The sequence below is a fragment of the Neopelma chrysocephalum genome, unplaced genomic scaffold (assembly GCF_003984885.1).
Source record: "Neopelma chrysocephalum unplaced genomic scaffold, ASM398488v2 Primary Assembly neopelma1_23, whole genome shotgun sequence".
Lineage (NCBI taxonomy): Eukaryota > Metazoa > Chordata > Aves > Passeriformes > Pipridae > Neopelma > Neopelma chrysocephalum.
The window spans coordinates 21,930,487-21,945,105 of record NW_020897691.1 but is presented as its reverse complement, the minus strand read 5'-3'; the positions used below and the strand labels follow the sequence as shown (position 1 = coordinate 21,945,105).

At 40.6% G+C, this 14,619-nt stretch overlaps 1 protein-coding gene across 10 annotated transcripts in view; it reads right to left on the bottom strand.

The window, feature by feature from the left end:
• The window catches only part of REPS1 (RALBP1 associated Eps domain containing 1), a 63,089-nt gene extending 48,982 nt beyond the window's left edge, over positions 1-14,107 (bottom strand). For 4 of the 10 annotated variants that reach the window (XM_027689772.1, XM_027689780.1, XM_027689812.1 and 1 more), the window contains exon 1: positions 13,867-14,106. In XM_027689772.1, coding sequence (XP_027545573.1) covers positions 13,867-14,019 — 153 coding nt within the window. In that variant the 5' untranslated portion in view covers positions 14,020-14,106. Of the gene's footprint in view, positions 1-13,866 lie in introns of all 10 variants that reach the window. The other 6 variants (XM_027689789.1, XM_027689795.1, XM_027689821.1 and 3 more) reach the window with 3 other exon arrangements.
• Between the last annotated feature and the right edge of the window lie 512 nt (positions 14,108-14,619).

Sequence of the window (14,619 nt, the reverse complement as noted above, 5' to 3'; positions counted from 1 at the left end):
AATCAGACTCTTAACGTCTTATGAAAAGAAGCAATGATGCAGGCATTTTGAGCCTATGGAATCATTAGGCAGTAATGGCTTTGTTCAATTTCAAAGTCACTACTGAACTACAAATTACCTTGTTTGCAGCTAGTGAGTACCAACAGATTGAAAAAAACCTTCAGCTAAAACCCAAATTAATAATTAAGCTACCATGACAGATAAGTATTAGAAAGGAAAAGCAAGCATCAATTCAATGTAAATAGATATAAATATAGAAAATACATCAGACATAAGCATCAAGAAAAGGAAAAAGCTAAGGATTAGAAAACAAAACCAAAACCCACTACAAAACAAACTAACAAACCAAAATAAAACCCCCAGCAACAAAAAATCAACAAAGAAAGAATGTTCTGCTGCTGCTGAACAAGTAGGTGTCAAATCCAACCATAGCTATATTTCAAATACAGGACATATCCCAATCAGAAACATGACTGAAGGTTGAGTAAAATCATTAAATGCAAACATCTTGTGGAGATTCCTCTGCTGACTGTATGCTTGATCATACTCAAAACAGCATACCTATAATCTTCTTGAAGGAGGATTTAGAAATTCAACAAGTAATAAGCTATTCTGAAGGGGAGAATAATACTAGAAAATAATCAAGGGATTGCTTCTCTGAGATTTAGGTTTAGGGTTTTCATCTTCTTAGGAAGAGAGAGGATAAGCAACTCTCTTTAACTCTTCAAGGACTGCAGAGCTATCTTCAAGAAAAAATGCTTCACAACTGTTTTAATCTCCCTAGATATGAAGATCTTGAGGTCACACAACTTCAATTAACAAGGCCAACAACTCTGTGAAGCTCCAGAACTGTTGGAAGACATTGATACAAAAAAAACCCAAAACAACAAAACCCGACCAACCAAACAAAAAAACCCAACCAACCACAAAACACCAAACTCACAAAACCAAAAACATACAAAAAAAACCCCCCTCAGTGCAGTAGTTGGAAATTATGAAATTGCACACTCAGTCATCATACTGCAAAGAAGTAACAGCAGCATCAGCAATATGATGACTTGGTATGTATAAGAAGCAGTATAAAACGTCAAAAGCACTGTTTCAAGTATATACCTTCTAAAACTAACAGGTTTCCAACAAGAAGCCCTTGAGCTTGGAAAGGTTTGTGAACCAAAAAAACTTGAGACTTGAGAACCTTTACAAATTCCAGGTGAAGTGGAACAAATCACATCTCTATCAAATGCGGAGAAATGCACTTTCCAGAACTCAGAAAGCCTCCCTGGGAGAGTCTTCCAGAATATCACAGTCTCCCTGCCCTCAGGTTCTTCTACAAGGCAAATCAAGCCCATTATCTGTAAACATTATTCACGCAAAAGTACAACAGGACTTAAACAGGGATGACTTCAATGGCAAAACAATACATTTAGCAGCATGCATGCCACCTACACAGTAAAGATAAAAATATTTCATCTGCTTGGAGAGAGTTACTGAAGTACCTACTGTTCCATACCAGAGGGTGGTAAGAGGCAAGACGTGGAGACAACTTCTGTGGGCAGGAAACTACAACACACATGGTGTGTGCTGATGAGAGGGGGGAGTGAACAAACTCAGAAGAGGACCTTTTGTATCATCTCATCTGAACAGAACATTAACGATTTTCATGTTTGTATTGTTGGTGTAAGACTTCTTTTTTTAACGCTAATAAACATGAATTCCTACATAGAATCACAGCATAGTTGAGCTTGGAAAGGCCCTCTGGAGATCATTCATTCCACTCTCCCTGCTCAAAGGAGGCTCAGCTACAGCAGCTTGCTTTGAACTGTACTGAGGATTTTAAGTATATCCAAGTAGGGAGACTCTACAACCTCTCCAGGCAACCTCTTCCAGTGTTTGATCACCTTTACAGTAAGAAAGCTTCTTTTATGCTTAAATGAAACAATCACCATGAACAATATCATGTAACGCATGCACTAGAAATACAAAACAGGTTTCCACATTCATTTCACAGTACTTGATACAAACTTGAGTTAAACCAGATATACGAATATACCTGTGCTTCAATATTTAGAATACGATTTTGAGTTTTACTGTACACATTAACAATAACCTTTAAATTAAAAAAAAGTGATATATTAAAAAAAGCTAATTTTTTACTTCAGATAAAGATAAAAAATTACTTTTTACTTCAGATAAAGATAAAAAATTAAATAGAATATCCTGCTTCAGTTTTGTTAGTTAATATAAATGTAACTGATCATGGATTGATATTAATTCACAGTTTAAAATTTAAAAAATTATCATATCAACATTATTTCTGTATGTCATATGCAGCAATTCATTGATGAGAATTCTAAAGCTCTTGGCAAACTTAACCATTAAACTGGTATGACAGAATGTTTTCCAATTTAAAAGTTTAGTGGAATACAACCTCAAATTGGGTACTAGAATGCACTGTCCTACACAGGCACCCTTCTGAAGTCATGTAATCCGTTCACCTTGCCTACAACAAAAATTAACAATATCTCTACAGTGGAATGTAATTCAGGGATGTATAACAAGTTGAAAAAATGCTTCCTAATCATTGCAGTTGTAGCAGAGAAAAAAAAACCCTGACCATCACTACACACTGAAGTACTATGAAAAACTCCTTCACTCATTTTTTTCCTAGATTGAATGCATTTCTTTCCTCACAATTCCTTACCTCCTAATCTTGTTATTCTGCAATCAATTCCTTTCACTTCATTTATATCAACCTGCCTCACTACTTGCAGACCACAGCCTGGCACAGTTTTTTAACCACAGTCTCTCACCTATTGTCAACTGAATAAAGCAATATTGATTAGTTTGCTAATATTAGTTAGCATTTTTAACTTCTCTTCAAAAAACCCTCACTTGACAGCTTCTCAGATGCAACAGTTGTTGACACACTGCGCAGCAGGAACAAGACAGAGAACTGACAAAGATCCTTCTTTTGATGAGTTATTTTTAAACCAAGTCAAGTCTCTGACCCAGTTCTCTGCATTGCTCCACAAACCTTGGCACATGGTGGAGCACAAGAAAAAAACCCACAATTGTAGACAGAACAAAAACATGCCACTAAAAGAAACAGTCCAAGTATTGCTCTGAATTCTATGTTTCAGCACATGACAAACATTGAAATAGTCTTACACCTATCCAAAGATCATTTGCAAAATGCATCTGTGAAGGATAACAAATAATGCTATTTTGGTATTCAGTAAGTGTGAAGCAGGAAATATTCATATGCTGAACAGCAAGTATAAAATTACCTCTAATACATACATTTATCTTATTAGGTACTTTCAAAGCATCATAGTAAATAGAGTTAATTAGTTGATACTAAGAATTCCAAGGCACAGAGTATATTTAGGACATTGCTGTATTTTGTTGCATAACAAATAGTAACGTCTTCCCTTTAAGTCTTACTGATTGTTCCATGAAGATGGATCTCAGTCAATGCCACAAACCTGGCTTCAGAACACAGTCCTTGAAAGAAATAAACCAAATAGTATTGGAGGACTTCCAAGACAACACACGCTCTCTGACAATGAACTATTTAGAGTCTCTTACTGTCTGAGCTTCTCCTAATACTTCTCCGCCCTTGATTTTTACACTGCACATATCCACAGTGGAAGCAGACTGCTAAAATACCATCGGGGAGAACAAGCTACTCATCAGCTTGGACAATTAATTCTCTGTAGATACTTCAAACTAAACTCCCCATTCCACAGGTCATTTCAGGTTCAAACACACTTCTGTTTCAATTAAATGAAATTTCAAAATTAATCACATCAGAAATAAAAATTAATTTTTTAAAAAAATGATCCAGTATTTTAAGCCTCAAATTATTCTGCCCCATACTTTGGTATCTGTTTTACAAGCATGTCCACTCCCAGACTGGGAGTTGGCAAATTTGGAGTCATGCTTACACTCTGATAATAGTGTAATAGAAAAGCAACAAAAAGCACTGCAAATTTAAAACTCTGATTTATGACAGAAGCACATAAATTCTTAACAAGTGAATATGCTGAACACCACATGCACGCAAAAAACCTCACAGAACTTTCACTACTGGGGTCCTTTTCCAGTTATATTTTAGGTCATTCCTGACCTCAACCTGTTGAAAAAGTGGTCTGTGACACCTCTTGTCGTTCCTGGTAGCATAAAAGTTCATGGTGGATTAGCCTCATTTATGAAAGAGGCTTTCATGCCTCAATGCAGTAGCTTTGATTTTTGCATTTGCAATCAAAGTTTGTGATCTTGCTAACAGCTACTGTAAAAGCTGTTACAAGCTCTACACGAGTCTTACCTGCAGAGTCTCTCATGCAGAGCTCCATGGCTCTCCAGAGGTCAGCAGTTCCCTTCTTGATTTGGTAGTACATGGTGAACACTATCAATCAATCAATCAATCAATCCACAAAGATAAGCAGATGCACCCCTACATGCAACTACAAAAGAGTTCAAGATACTGACTTAGAGGGATCACTTTTCCAAATATCTAGTCATAGACTGTCCCACTTGACTGTAACTTAAATTATTGCCAAATAGCCTCAAAAAGAGGGCAGAATGAAGAATTGTATGCCCTTCTGGTATGTTCAATAGCATCAACAAAGGAAAATCCAGACACTCACTTAGAAAACAACTACTATTCTCCCAAGTAACAAACCACACCTAGAAGACCTCAAGGCAGTTGCTCTTTGCTTATTTTAAGATTCTCTCTACTGCTGTTTTTCTGGCAGAGTAGGTGTTCATGAGAAAAGCACTTTACAAACAGAAATGGTAATAAAGCAGCCAGAAGAACTGGAAATAAAAAAAAAGCTGAAGCAGTAAGATACATTCTGGAGACCTATAAGAACCATTTCTAATTTTTGATGCATAGAGGTTAAAATTAGATATTTCACACACCCGTCTTCTCCCACTATGTAATTCTTCAATACTGCTTAATCTAAATAGCTCCTCCCTCCTCTGCTCTCAGCTGCACGGTTCCCCATTCCTGAACACTACCTGTTGCTTATCTATCTGGTCACACAGTACAAATCCTTCACTCAGTCAGCCAACAAAAAGTTACTGTGTTAGTCATTTGCTCTTTTATTAAACTGAATCTGTCTACTGTACAACCAACAAACACCTTGCAGAGCTTCAGAAGTTATGTCCTCACAACCTTTATTTATAACAGAAGAAGTACAAGTTTTTGTGAACAAACTGCAATTAATCTGTATAGTACACATTTCTCACTGGTCAACATCAGATGTCTAATATTTGTTTTTATGGTTGCAGTTTATGTTTCTGACAACAAACTCTGAAGTAGAAATGGCAAACAAGCCCCAGTTGGCACACATGGAATGATACTCTTCATTTGTAATCTTCTGAGGCACTTCATCTTATTTTTGCAATAATTAAAAATCCAGCTGAATACTTATGAAAACTAACCAAGTTTGTCCTTTATGTATTGCTTGCTTGAGCTCGTGGTTGCAGTTTATTTAAGTAAATAACTTCTGAAGGTTTGCTGATCTTCAAAATGTAATTTCCTAAAATGTAAGCAAATGGACAGAACTATTTGCATATAAGTAGCAAGAAAGCATCTAGCTTTAGCAGACACTGAGAGATATTTTACAGATATTCCAACTGCGGATGCTCCTGCCATGCCGCATTAGCTTGAATATTTTTCCTATTTTTCCTAATGCTAAATACTGAAGAGAGCAGCATTTATATCGACATTTTGATTCTTTTCAGACCTTCTTTATAATTGAAGCACTCTAGTGATTGATATACCCTGCTAAAAATTATTTTCTTTCTTTTTCAGTTTTAACATTTTCTCCACACATTACCTTTCAATACTATACCAGAACAAATGTAACACAGAAAAACCTCAAAGAATGAACACAAGCTTCTGGCTTTTTGCTAATGTAAGATGAAGATTAACACATTCTCTCATCCCAGAATTAGTGGTCATGCTGCGGCCTGGTCAAATAGGACTGTTCCAGCCTGTTCCTGTCATTCCTGAGCACATCCATCTAAGTTTACCTGAAGCTACTGTGCCCATTACTTTAAGCTGCTTTCCATCTCAATCTTTTTTCCTCTGAGCATCAATATGAGCAGTGTTAATTAGTTACTTAGCTTTGCACTGCTCTCCTTCTCCCACTATGGCCTACAAGCCTTAACAATGCACCTATCAAAGTTTAAACAAACTCCATTAAAGTTCTAAAAACAGCATGCTGCATGTTTATAGAGCTACACTTGAGACTCAGCTGTTAACACTAGGTCTTAAGTGATTTAAGACACTTCAATTCAGGAAAAAGCAAATCACACACACTATTGTAGTGATAACAGACTTTTCTACAAAATTCCCAACTACTAGTCTGCAGCAAGAGTACAGTCAGCACCAAATGCTAAATTTTACATAGCTCAGTCTTGGTCACCCTTTTCTGGGATTACTGAAGTTGAAGTATCTTTCAATATCTTCAAAACTGAGCCTACTCACTGCTCTACTACCATAATTAAGAAGCATTTTAGATGTCAGAAGTCAACCATTCCAGAAATTCAGGTCAGACTGTCATCTTTTCCAAGTCCTTTAACCTATCAAAACACGGTCCCTATACACCGACAGACATGCCTAAGTTATAGTGCACTTTTTGTATAACAAGTGTAGGGATAGTTTTACTCTTCAGACACTAGTCCCAGGTGGATAAACAAGCAAGTCACGAACATGATTGCCAACTCAGTACATTAGTTTAGAAAGAATGACAGTGCTGGCTTAAGAATATGCTTATGGTCTACAGAAATACTAAAGGATAAAAAGTGAGGAATATATTCTTACCTTAATCATTATTGGAACTCCACTGAGAAAAATCTGATAGTCAACATATTTCTCCCACATTCACTTCTGAGTTCAAACCCATTTAGGCAAAGAGCAGAACTCCAGTTTAAAGTCTAGGAATTCCACAAGAAAGACTAACCTAAACAGCAACTATTTATGGCCTGATAGGTGTGAAACTTGTCTGCAAGGACTAATATTTTTGAAAGCTAGCAAATACAATTGAAAAGTCATAAAGACTGTCAGCAAAGTCCTATAATTTCACAGTATCTGCAGAACATTTATTGAAGATTAGACTAAGATGAAGGCATGTTTGCCATTTTTCACAGTCAGTAAAGTACTTAAAACTTCTAATACAAAAGAATCATCTTTATGGGAAAAAGACCAGGTTTACAATCAATAATTTTGCACAACTAACTTGATTCTAAGACAGCTGCATTTGCCAAAGGCCCTGATATTTGATTTTAGAATTCTATCTAGTCATGTTAGAAAGGATAATAATCATTCCTGCTGTCATCTGACAGCACATTTAAAAAGAAAAAAATAAACTGCTTTCAAACAAAGCTGAGCCAATACTTGACATTATCTGAGTGCTGTGCTGGCATAGAGAATTATGAAGGAATTATTTACTATGTAAGTCACTGTATACAGTATGAATGCCAGTCAATTTCAAAGGCTCAAAAACAATTACACCAAGAAATCCACTGAAAACAAATATAAGTCTAATAGACTTAATCTATACTCCTAAAGTTTTGACATTAACTTCCTGCCTTTTATTTACAAAACAATAACTGTTCTCTAAGTGCTGCGGAGATATGAGACTACTCAAACTAATTAAATGTAAAAAGAAATTAATTTGCAGCCCTAGTCTCTGTGAAAGCAACATCACTAAAGTAAACATTTCTATACCAGAATTCTGCAGAAACTCAAAGCACAACTCGCAGCATACACAGCAGACTAGGAGCCATTTCTGCCACCAAAAGAAAGTAGACTGCTTATATATCTCACCAATAAATGGAAACAAAGCTAACCTACTACTCTGCTAAAAACAAAATACTCAATTACGGTGACATTTGAAGGGAAAAAATAGGTAATTCACAAATCAAATATTCTTAATTGCAGATCAAGGCACTGTTTCTATTTACAACAGATTTCTAACAACTCTTATTTCCTAAATGAGGACTGGGATATAGCATAATGCATGTACAAACATCCTTTATATATATATTATATATAAATTATGGAAGATTACAATCACAAAAGGTTACAGACTCATCAACTTTATGGTGCTCAGGCTAACAAAATATACGACAGATTAGTAAGAAAATTGCTATAACTTAGAGGTTTCTACACTGGAAGAACACCTTCATAATGACCTGTTGCAAATATTGCATCAGAAGAAATCTGAACCAATTTTCTTTTAAAATATCACATAGCAAAGATTTAACTTTTAAAATAATAATAAAACCCCCAAAATGCTCGGTTGGATTCAATTAAGTGATTTGGTTTTGGTTTGTTTGTTTGTTTTTTTTTAATTTGGGCTTGTTGAAGACTAGTTAAAGGTCAGTATGAGGAGAGGAAAGCTTTTCACACAGCACACATTTTTTTTAAAGATCTGAAAGTACTCCTACTTTTAAACATACTCCAAATCCATATCACTGAAAGGAAGGTATGGAATTTGCTACGCATAAAGAATGCTAACTTCTTACCACATCAGTTCTGAAAGAATAATAAATTCCACAAATTAACCAGAACGAGTTTGTCTTCTGCATGTCTCTACCACACAGGTAATCCTAAGCATGCCCTGGTTCAGCTTCCATTTAAATTTGGCATTTGGTAGACTCTACTGTAGTCTTTCTGTAGGAAAATTCACTGAAACAATAAAATCATTGTGAACAAGCTTTTATTTCCCTAGATCCCTTTCTCTCTACATCTGTTTTCCAATAAAAAAGCCAATTTTTTAAATCAAGAACCTGCAATTTCATTTTGCCATATCCTGCCTGTGGATTATAATTCCATTTATAATTGTGCTGCCTGTCAGCAGATGAGCTCTGGCATCTGAGAAAACTACCACTGCATATTCTGTTCCCTATGCTTGCCAAAAACTACCACCCCAACAACAACACAAGGCAGCATATGCCTGCACCTAAGCTATTTTCCCTGCACAGTGCAAAAACTAAGCTGATGGCTCTGTGCTCAGAGTCTGGACTTCTCACCACAGCAGCTCCGTCATGGGTATGTATTTTCTTAAAACTTTTGATGAGGCAGGAAACTCTGACAGAGAGCTGAGGTAGACAACCAGAGCCGGTAATTTTTTTCCATCAATGATACAAGAACAATCAAAACTAATCTGCCTGTAAAGACTCCATAAAAACAAACAAACAGTTTGAAATTGGCTAACGAACCAATAATAGGCTTTACACTAGGTTTTTACTGAACTAATGCAAGCATACTGTAATTGAAGAAAGTGGTCATGATTGTACAATTCATCTGTCATCTCAAAGACTTTCTAACAGTAAATTAGAAGTCAGGTAACGCTGTACAATCCCAGCACTGAAGATGACAATGCGTTAATTTTAGAGAAAATACATGCTAATTCTCACATATTTCTTGTTTTCTAGTAATATTGTATTTTAAAGCAAGATGACTTAACTCATTCATTTCAGATGAGTATCGTGCACAACTGATATGTTTCGTCTTGCAAAGTTTCTATGATTCATAATCAAGGGTACAAGTTCATAAAACATTTTGTGATTAACTCACCTAAATAAGAATTCTACAAATCTAGCAAATGGAACAGCTATCATATTCATGCCATGCACAAGTAATGAACTTCACAACTCCTTTTTTGGCTGACTGTAGCTTTTACAAGCAATTTCACCACTGGTCCAGAGACACCAAGAACTGATTTTATTAGCACACCTAAATGAGCATTTTAGGTCAGATGTGGAATGTGCCTTTCAAGTCAATTTCCTGATCACACTCGCTCTTCTGTGCAGCCACTCCAGAATGGGCAACTACATTCCTTTTGTATGAAGCTAACCTAGAAGATATACCCTAGGAGGGCACATAATGAATCCCAGCTAACATTCAGTGTACAGGACCAGGAACTTTATCGAAGTTTTATCAGTGTACAGGAACTTTACCAAAGGAAAGCTTCTGAAATACATAGACAGGGCGGATGACAGCTCCTCAGCATAACTTATGTTGTGTCATACTACATGCTAATACAAACACCAATGCACATGCAACTGAGCCGTGAGCTGAGGCAAGTGAAAAATAACTTTGACAAAACCTTCTAACTTTTGGCTGAATATACTCCCGAACCAGCTCACTGTCTGTTGAAAGTAAGTGAGAGCCAGCATGAGGCTACTCCAGCTTCCAGTGGTTTAAGCTACTACGAAACCCATGCTAGGTCACAACTGAAATACCCAATTGCTCTAGAAAAAGGAAAGTTCTCCACTTCCCCCTCTGTCAGCAGTTTTCCTGTCTCCTTTCTTGTGCCAGCACTGTCATTCATTCAACCCCACTGTTACCTGATACAGAGTTATTATCAACAAAAAGTTGTTACAAAAAGATTAATTTTCTGCCTGCATAGCCCCTGACGCCAGCATACAACAGCACTGGACAGGCACTAATGTCTTTGCAAGGAGAAGCAGGAACACACGGCTGAGGGAAGACTGAACCACCTCCTTCAGTGGAAACTCACCAATAGATTGGGTCGGCTGCAGGGTGAAACCACACCCTGAGAGCAATCTGAAGACTCATATAACTATGGAGAAGTAGTTGGACTTGTTATCCCAACACACGTACTTTTATTCACTACTTTATGCAAGTCTTCTACTTTAATGCTCATTTCAGGGATGTGCATAAACAGGAATAAATGCGGGTTAAGAGAGGCTGGTGTTCTCACGCTGGTGTGGTATTTTTGTTCTGGGAATAAGGCTGTCCTTTTGTGTATGTGTATTAAGTAGACATATAGCTTTTGTTTTCCAGGATGCTGTAGCTTTGTGTACAACAACCATAACTGCTTCAGTCTTCTACATGTTCATTTATTCCTATTTAATAGGCAGCTGACAGTGTCCCTTAGAGGCAGAAATGAAAATGATTAGGAACAATGAGCCACACATAATAACTTTTCCTGCTGCAAAACAGATCTCTCACATAGACATAACTCTTTGCAACAAAGGTTGCATGTATATCCAAACTTTAGACAACAGATTTTCAAGCAAAACAAGTTATGAGTCTAAAAATGCAATCATCACGTATTTTCATTTCCAAAAGAATCAGTTCTGAACTGCACAGTACAAACCTGTACAGCTGAAGAGGAAAAACTTTGAGGTAGTTCTTCATGACTACTTCGTCCCCTTGAGTTTGAAGAGCAACAATTTTATACTTTGTTTTGCACACCTACAAAGGTACTTAGCATTCATGTGACTAGTACTGCACTTGCATTCCAGGATTATATAAGTATTGGGTAACTGAATCAAGTTCCTTTCCCCACAAGCATCAGGTGCTTCAAATGAACAGGTAAGAACACAGTCACCATGTGGTCAAAAGAAAATTCCATCTCCTTCACAGGGTTTCTTTATTTCTTAAGCTATATAGCTTGAGGTTTAAGTTACAAAGTCTCAGCTTCCAAAGCATCAAATGTGACTTCCCTTCGAAGAACCCCAATCCAACCTATTTATGCCTGTGTTAACCTGAGGTAGAGCCATACTTTAAAAGGAACATAAAATGACTAGACAGCTAAATTCTTTTTAAAATACATGGTAGCTTACAGGTGACCAACAGTGACTGCACAAGATATTTGTGATAGGTCAAACTGCTAAGGGCATTTTGACTTTCTTTTTGTTATTTACAGTCTCATTCCTCAGGCAATCTAATATCTTGTTTGCCATTTTAACTGCAAGGTTCTCCTTGAGGTTACTACAGTGATAAGCCAGGTCTGCTTCTTGAGTTAATTTATTTAGGACCCACAGAATGATGCCCGAGTAGTCTCTCTTCTCCAGATGCAATCTACTTTGCAGAAAAATATCTGACCTCCTGTGCAAAAGATAAGGATATAATCTGTATCCACTCATATTCAAAATTCCAAGTCTTTCCAAGTTCTTGCACTAAATTCCTGCATAAAACAATCTCTAGCACTAGCTGACTTTATTTATACACTGATCCAGACAAGTTTTATGTAAAAGAAATTTTAAATACAGCAAACATTTAAACATTCACTTTCCTAGGATGATTTTTCTGAAACTGGTTGGCCACACTCAAAAAGCAACAGTGGGTGGCCCTTGAGAAACCTCACTCATAATACTGAGCATGCAGACTCTCTTAAGTCCAGTCTAGCAAGTCATAAAATAAGAGATTACTAGTTTTACCAGTAAGTACCACTTCTTATTCAGCCCTCTTCCACTTCATTGTGTCTCAAACTCGTTTCAGCAAACCAAGTTGCCCTTGGGAGGCCCAAAACACATCAACAGTAACCCTAATCTGTAAGTGTTCTCCTGGTACTAAATTACAGAATGTTGAAGTTTCTGCACTCTGCTTCCAGAACAGTAAATTTAATACTTTTGTTAAAAGGGCTGCTTATCTCACCAGGCTGAGGATGAAACCACATAAAAGGCAGTATGGCTTTCTAAATACAGCTTTACCCACAGCAGCTCAAAAGACTATACATGAACTTTAAAGTACTGAACAGTGACAGAGGGAACTGCAGAAGCAGCAAATTATTACAAGTAGCTGTTCATAAGAATGGTTCACTGGGAATATGTTCCTCAAATAATTACACACGTCAAAGCAGACTTTCCCTTTCCTGTGCCGATAGCTCTGCAATACTGCTACACCTTTTGGATGTAACCTGGCCAAGGAAGTAAGTGCTAAAACCGCGCACACATAGATTACAAGTATGGGCCCGCGTCAGTCTTAACACTGAATTTTTCCTTGTTAGAAATGCTTTGATGACTACAGGTAAGTTAATTCCTGCCAGCAAGTGATGTCCACAAAACACTACATGGCTTAGGTGAAGTGGATCAGCATCAGCAGCTCCCACCGACACAGACCCAGATTTCCTTCTCTGTTGCTCTTCACCAGCAGACTGTGGGATGAATCTCACCCACCTCCCTAAAATGCTTCGGGATTCCCATTTTTCGAATGGCCTCTGCCGGCATGGAACAAACAAGACAGAGTTTCCTGCCAGCTGTTGGACGCTGCCAGCAGCCACCAGCCCCTTCCCAGCCCCCGCAGGTACCAGGAGAGGTACAGGCTGCTCAGTGCAGCACTCGCTGCGCCCCCCGCCCCTCTCTCACCACCGGAGGGACTCAGGTGGCCGGCTCTAGGCCAGACAATAGCTCCCTACTCTGTGCAGGGAGCTCCACTGTGTCCAGATCTGGGCTCCTCAGTACAAGAAAGACAAGGAGCTGCTGGAGAGGGTCCAGTGGAGTGCCACAAAGATGACAGGGGTCTGGAGCATCTCTCGTATGAGGGGAAACTGAGGGAGCTGGGCTCATTCAGTCTAGAGAAGAGAAAGCTGACAGGGGATCTAATCAATGCACATAAATATCTCAGAGGTAGGTGCCACGAGGATGGTGCCAGACTCTTCAAAGGTGCCCAGTGACAGGACAGGGAGCAGTGGCCAGAAACTAAAACACAAGAAGTTCCACCTCAATATGAGGAAGAACTTCATTACGTTGAGGGTGGCAGAGCACTGGAAGAGGCTGCCCAGGGTGGTCATGGAATTTCCTCTTTGGAGACATTCAAAACCCACCTGGACGCGTTCTGTGTCACCTGCTCTAGGTGACCTGCCTTGCCAGCGGGGTTTGACTGGATGATCCCCAGAGGTCCCTTCCAACTCCAACGATTCTGTTATTCCTGAGTTCCCCGCCGGGTCCCGCCCCGGCCCGCCTCCGCCGGCGAGACGACCCCGGCCCGAGGGCTGCGGAGCGGGCAGGGGGCGCGGGCCGGGCCGGGGCCGCCTCGGCACGGCGGGGCGGCGCCCGGGCCCGCCGCCCCCTGTGGCCCCGAGGCGGCGGCCGTACCTGCATGACCACGTCGTTGGGCAGCTGCGCGGCGCGAAAGAGCTCCAGGACGCGCCCGTTGGACGCCACCTTCTTGGTGCTCTCGGTGTCGCAGTAGGAGAAGAGCTCGCAGTAGTAACGCTGCTCCGCCTCGCTCAGCGTCAGCCCCTCCATCTTTTAGCGCCGCGGATCATCCGCACCCAGGGCGGCGGCGGGGCCGGCGGGGGGGGCTGCCGGGCGGGGAGCGGGGGGGGACACACGGGACACACACGCCGCTGGCGGCCGCGCGCGGGCGGCTTGCTCGCACCTTCCCCCGCCACCCGCCCACGCGACCGCGCGCCTGCGCGCCCTCCTCCGCGCCTGCGCACAGGAAGGCGCGGGGAGCGCCCAGCGCCGCGGGCACCCCGCCCCCTCCGCGCCGGCGGCGGCGGCGGAAGCGCCGGGCCCGGGGGCGGGGCGAGCGCGCAGAGGGGCCAACGGCGCTGCTACCGCCCCCGCCCCGCCCCGCGCCGCCGACGGCATCAGCGCTGCCCGCGGTGCAGGGGGCCGATGGTGGTGGCGACCCCGCCCCGCGGCCTGGCCGTGCGCGGCAGCGCCCCCTGTGGTGCGGCGGAGGGCGGTGAGTCCGCGCTTGGCCCCCGCTGCGGGGAAACCTCGCGTTTCCCGGTACAGCGGCGTCTCGCACCCTGGCTCGGCCGGGACTGCACGGGCCCGCGAGGCAGCTGCCCGGTACATCCGGGGATGCTCGGCTGCCCCGCCGTCGTGGCCCTCCCT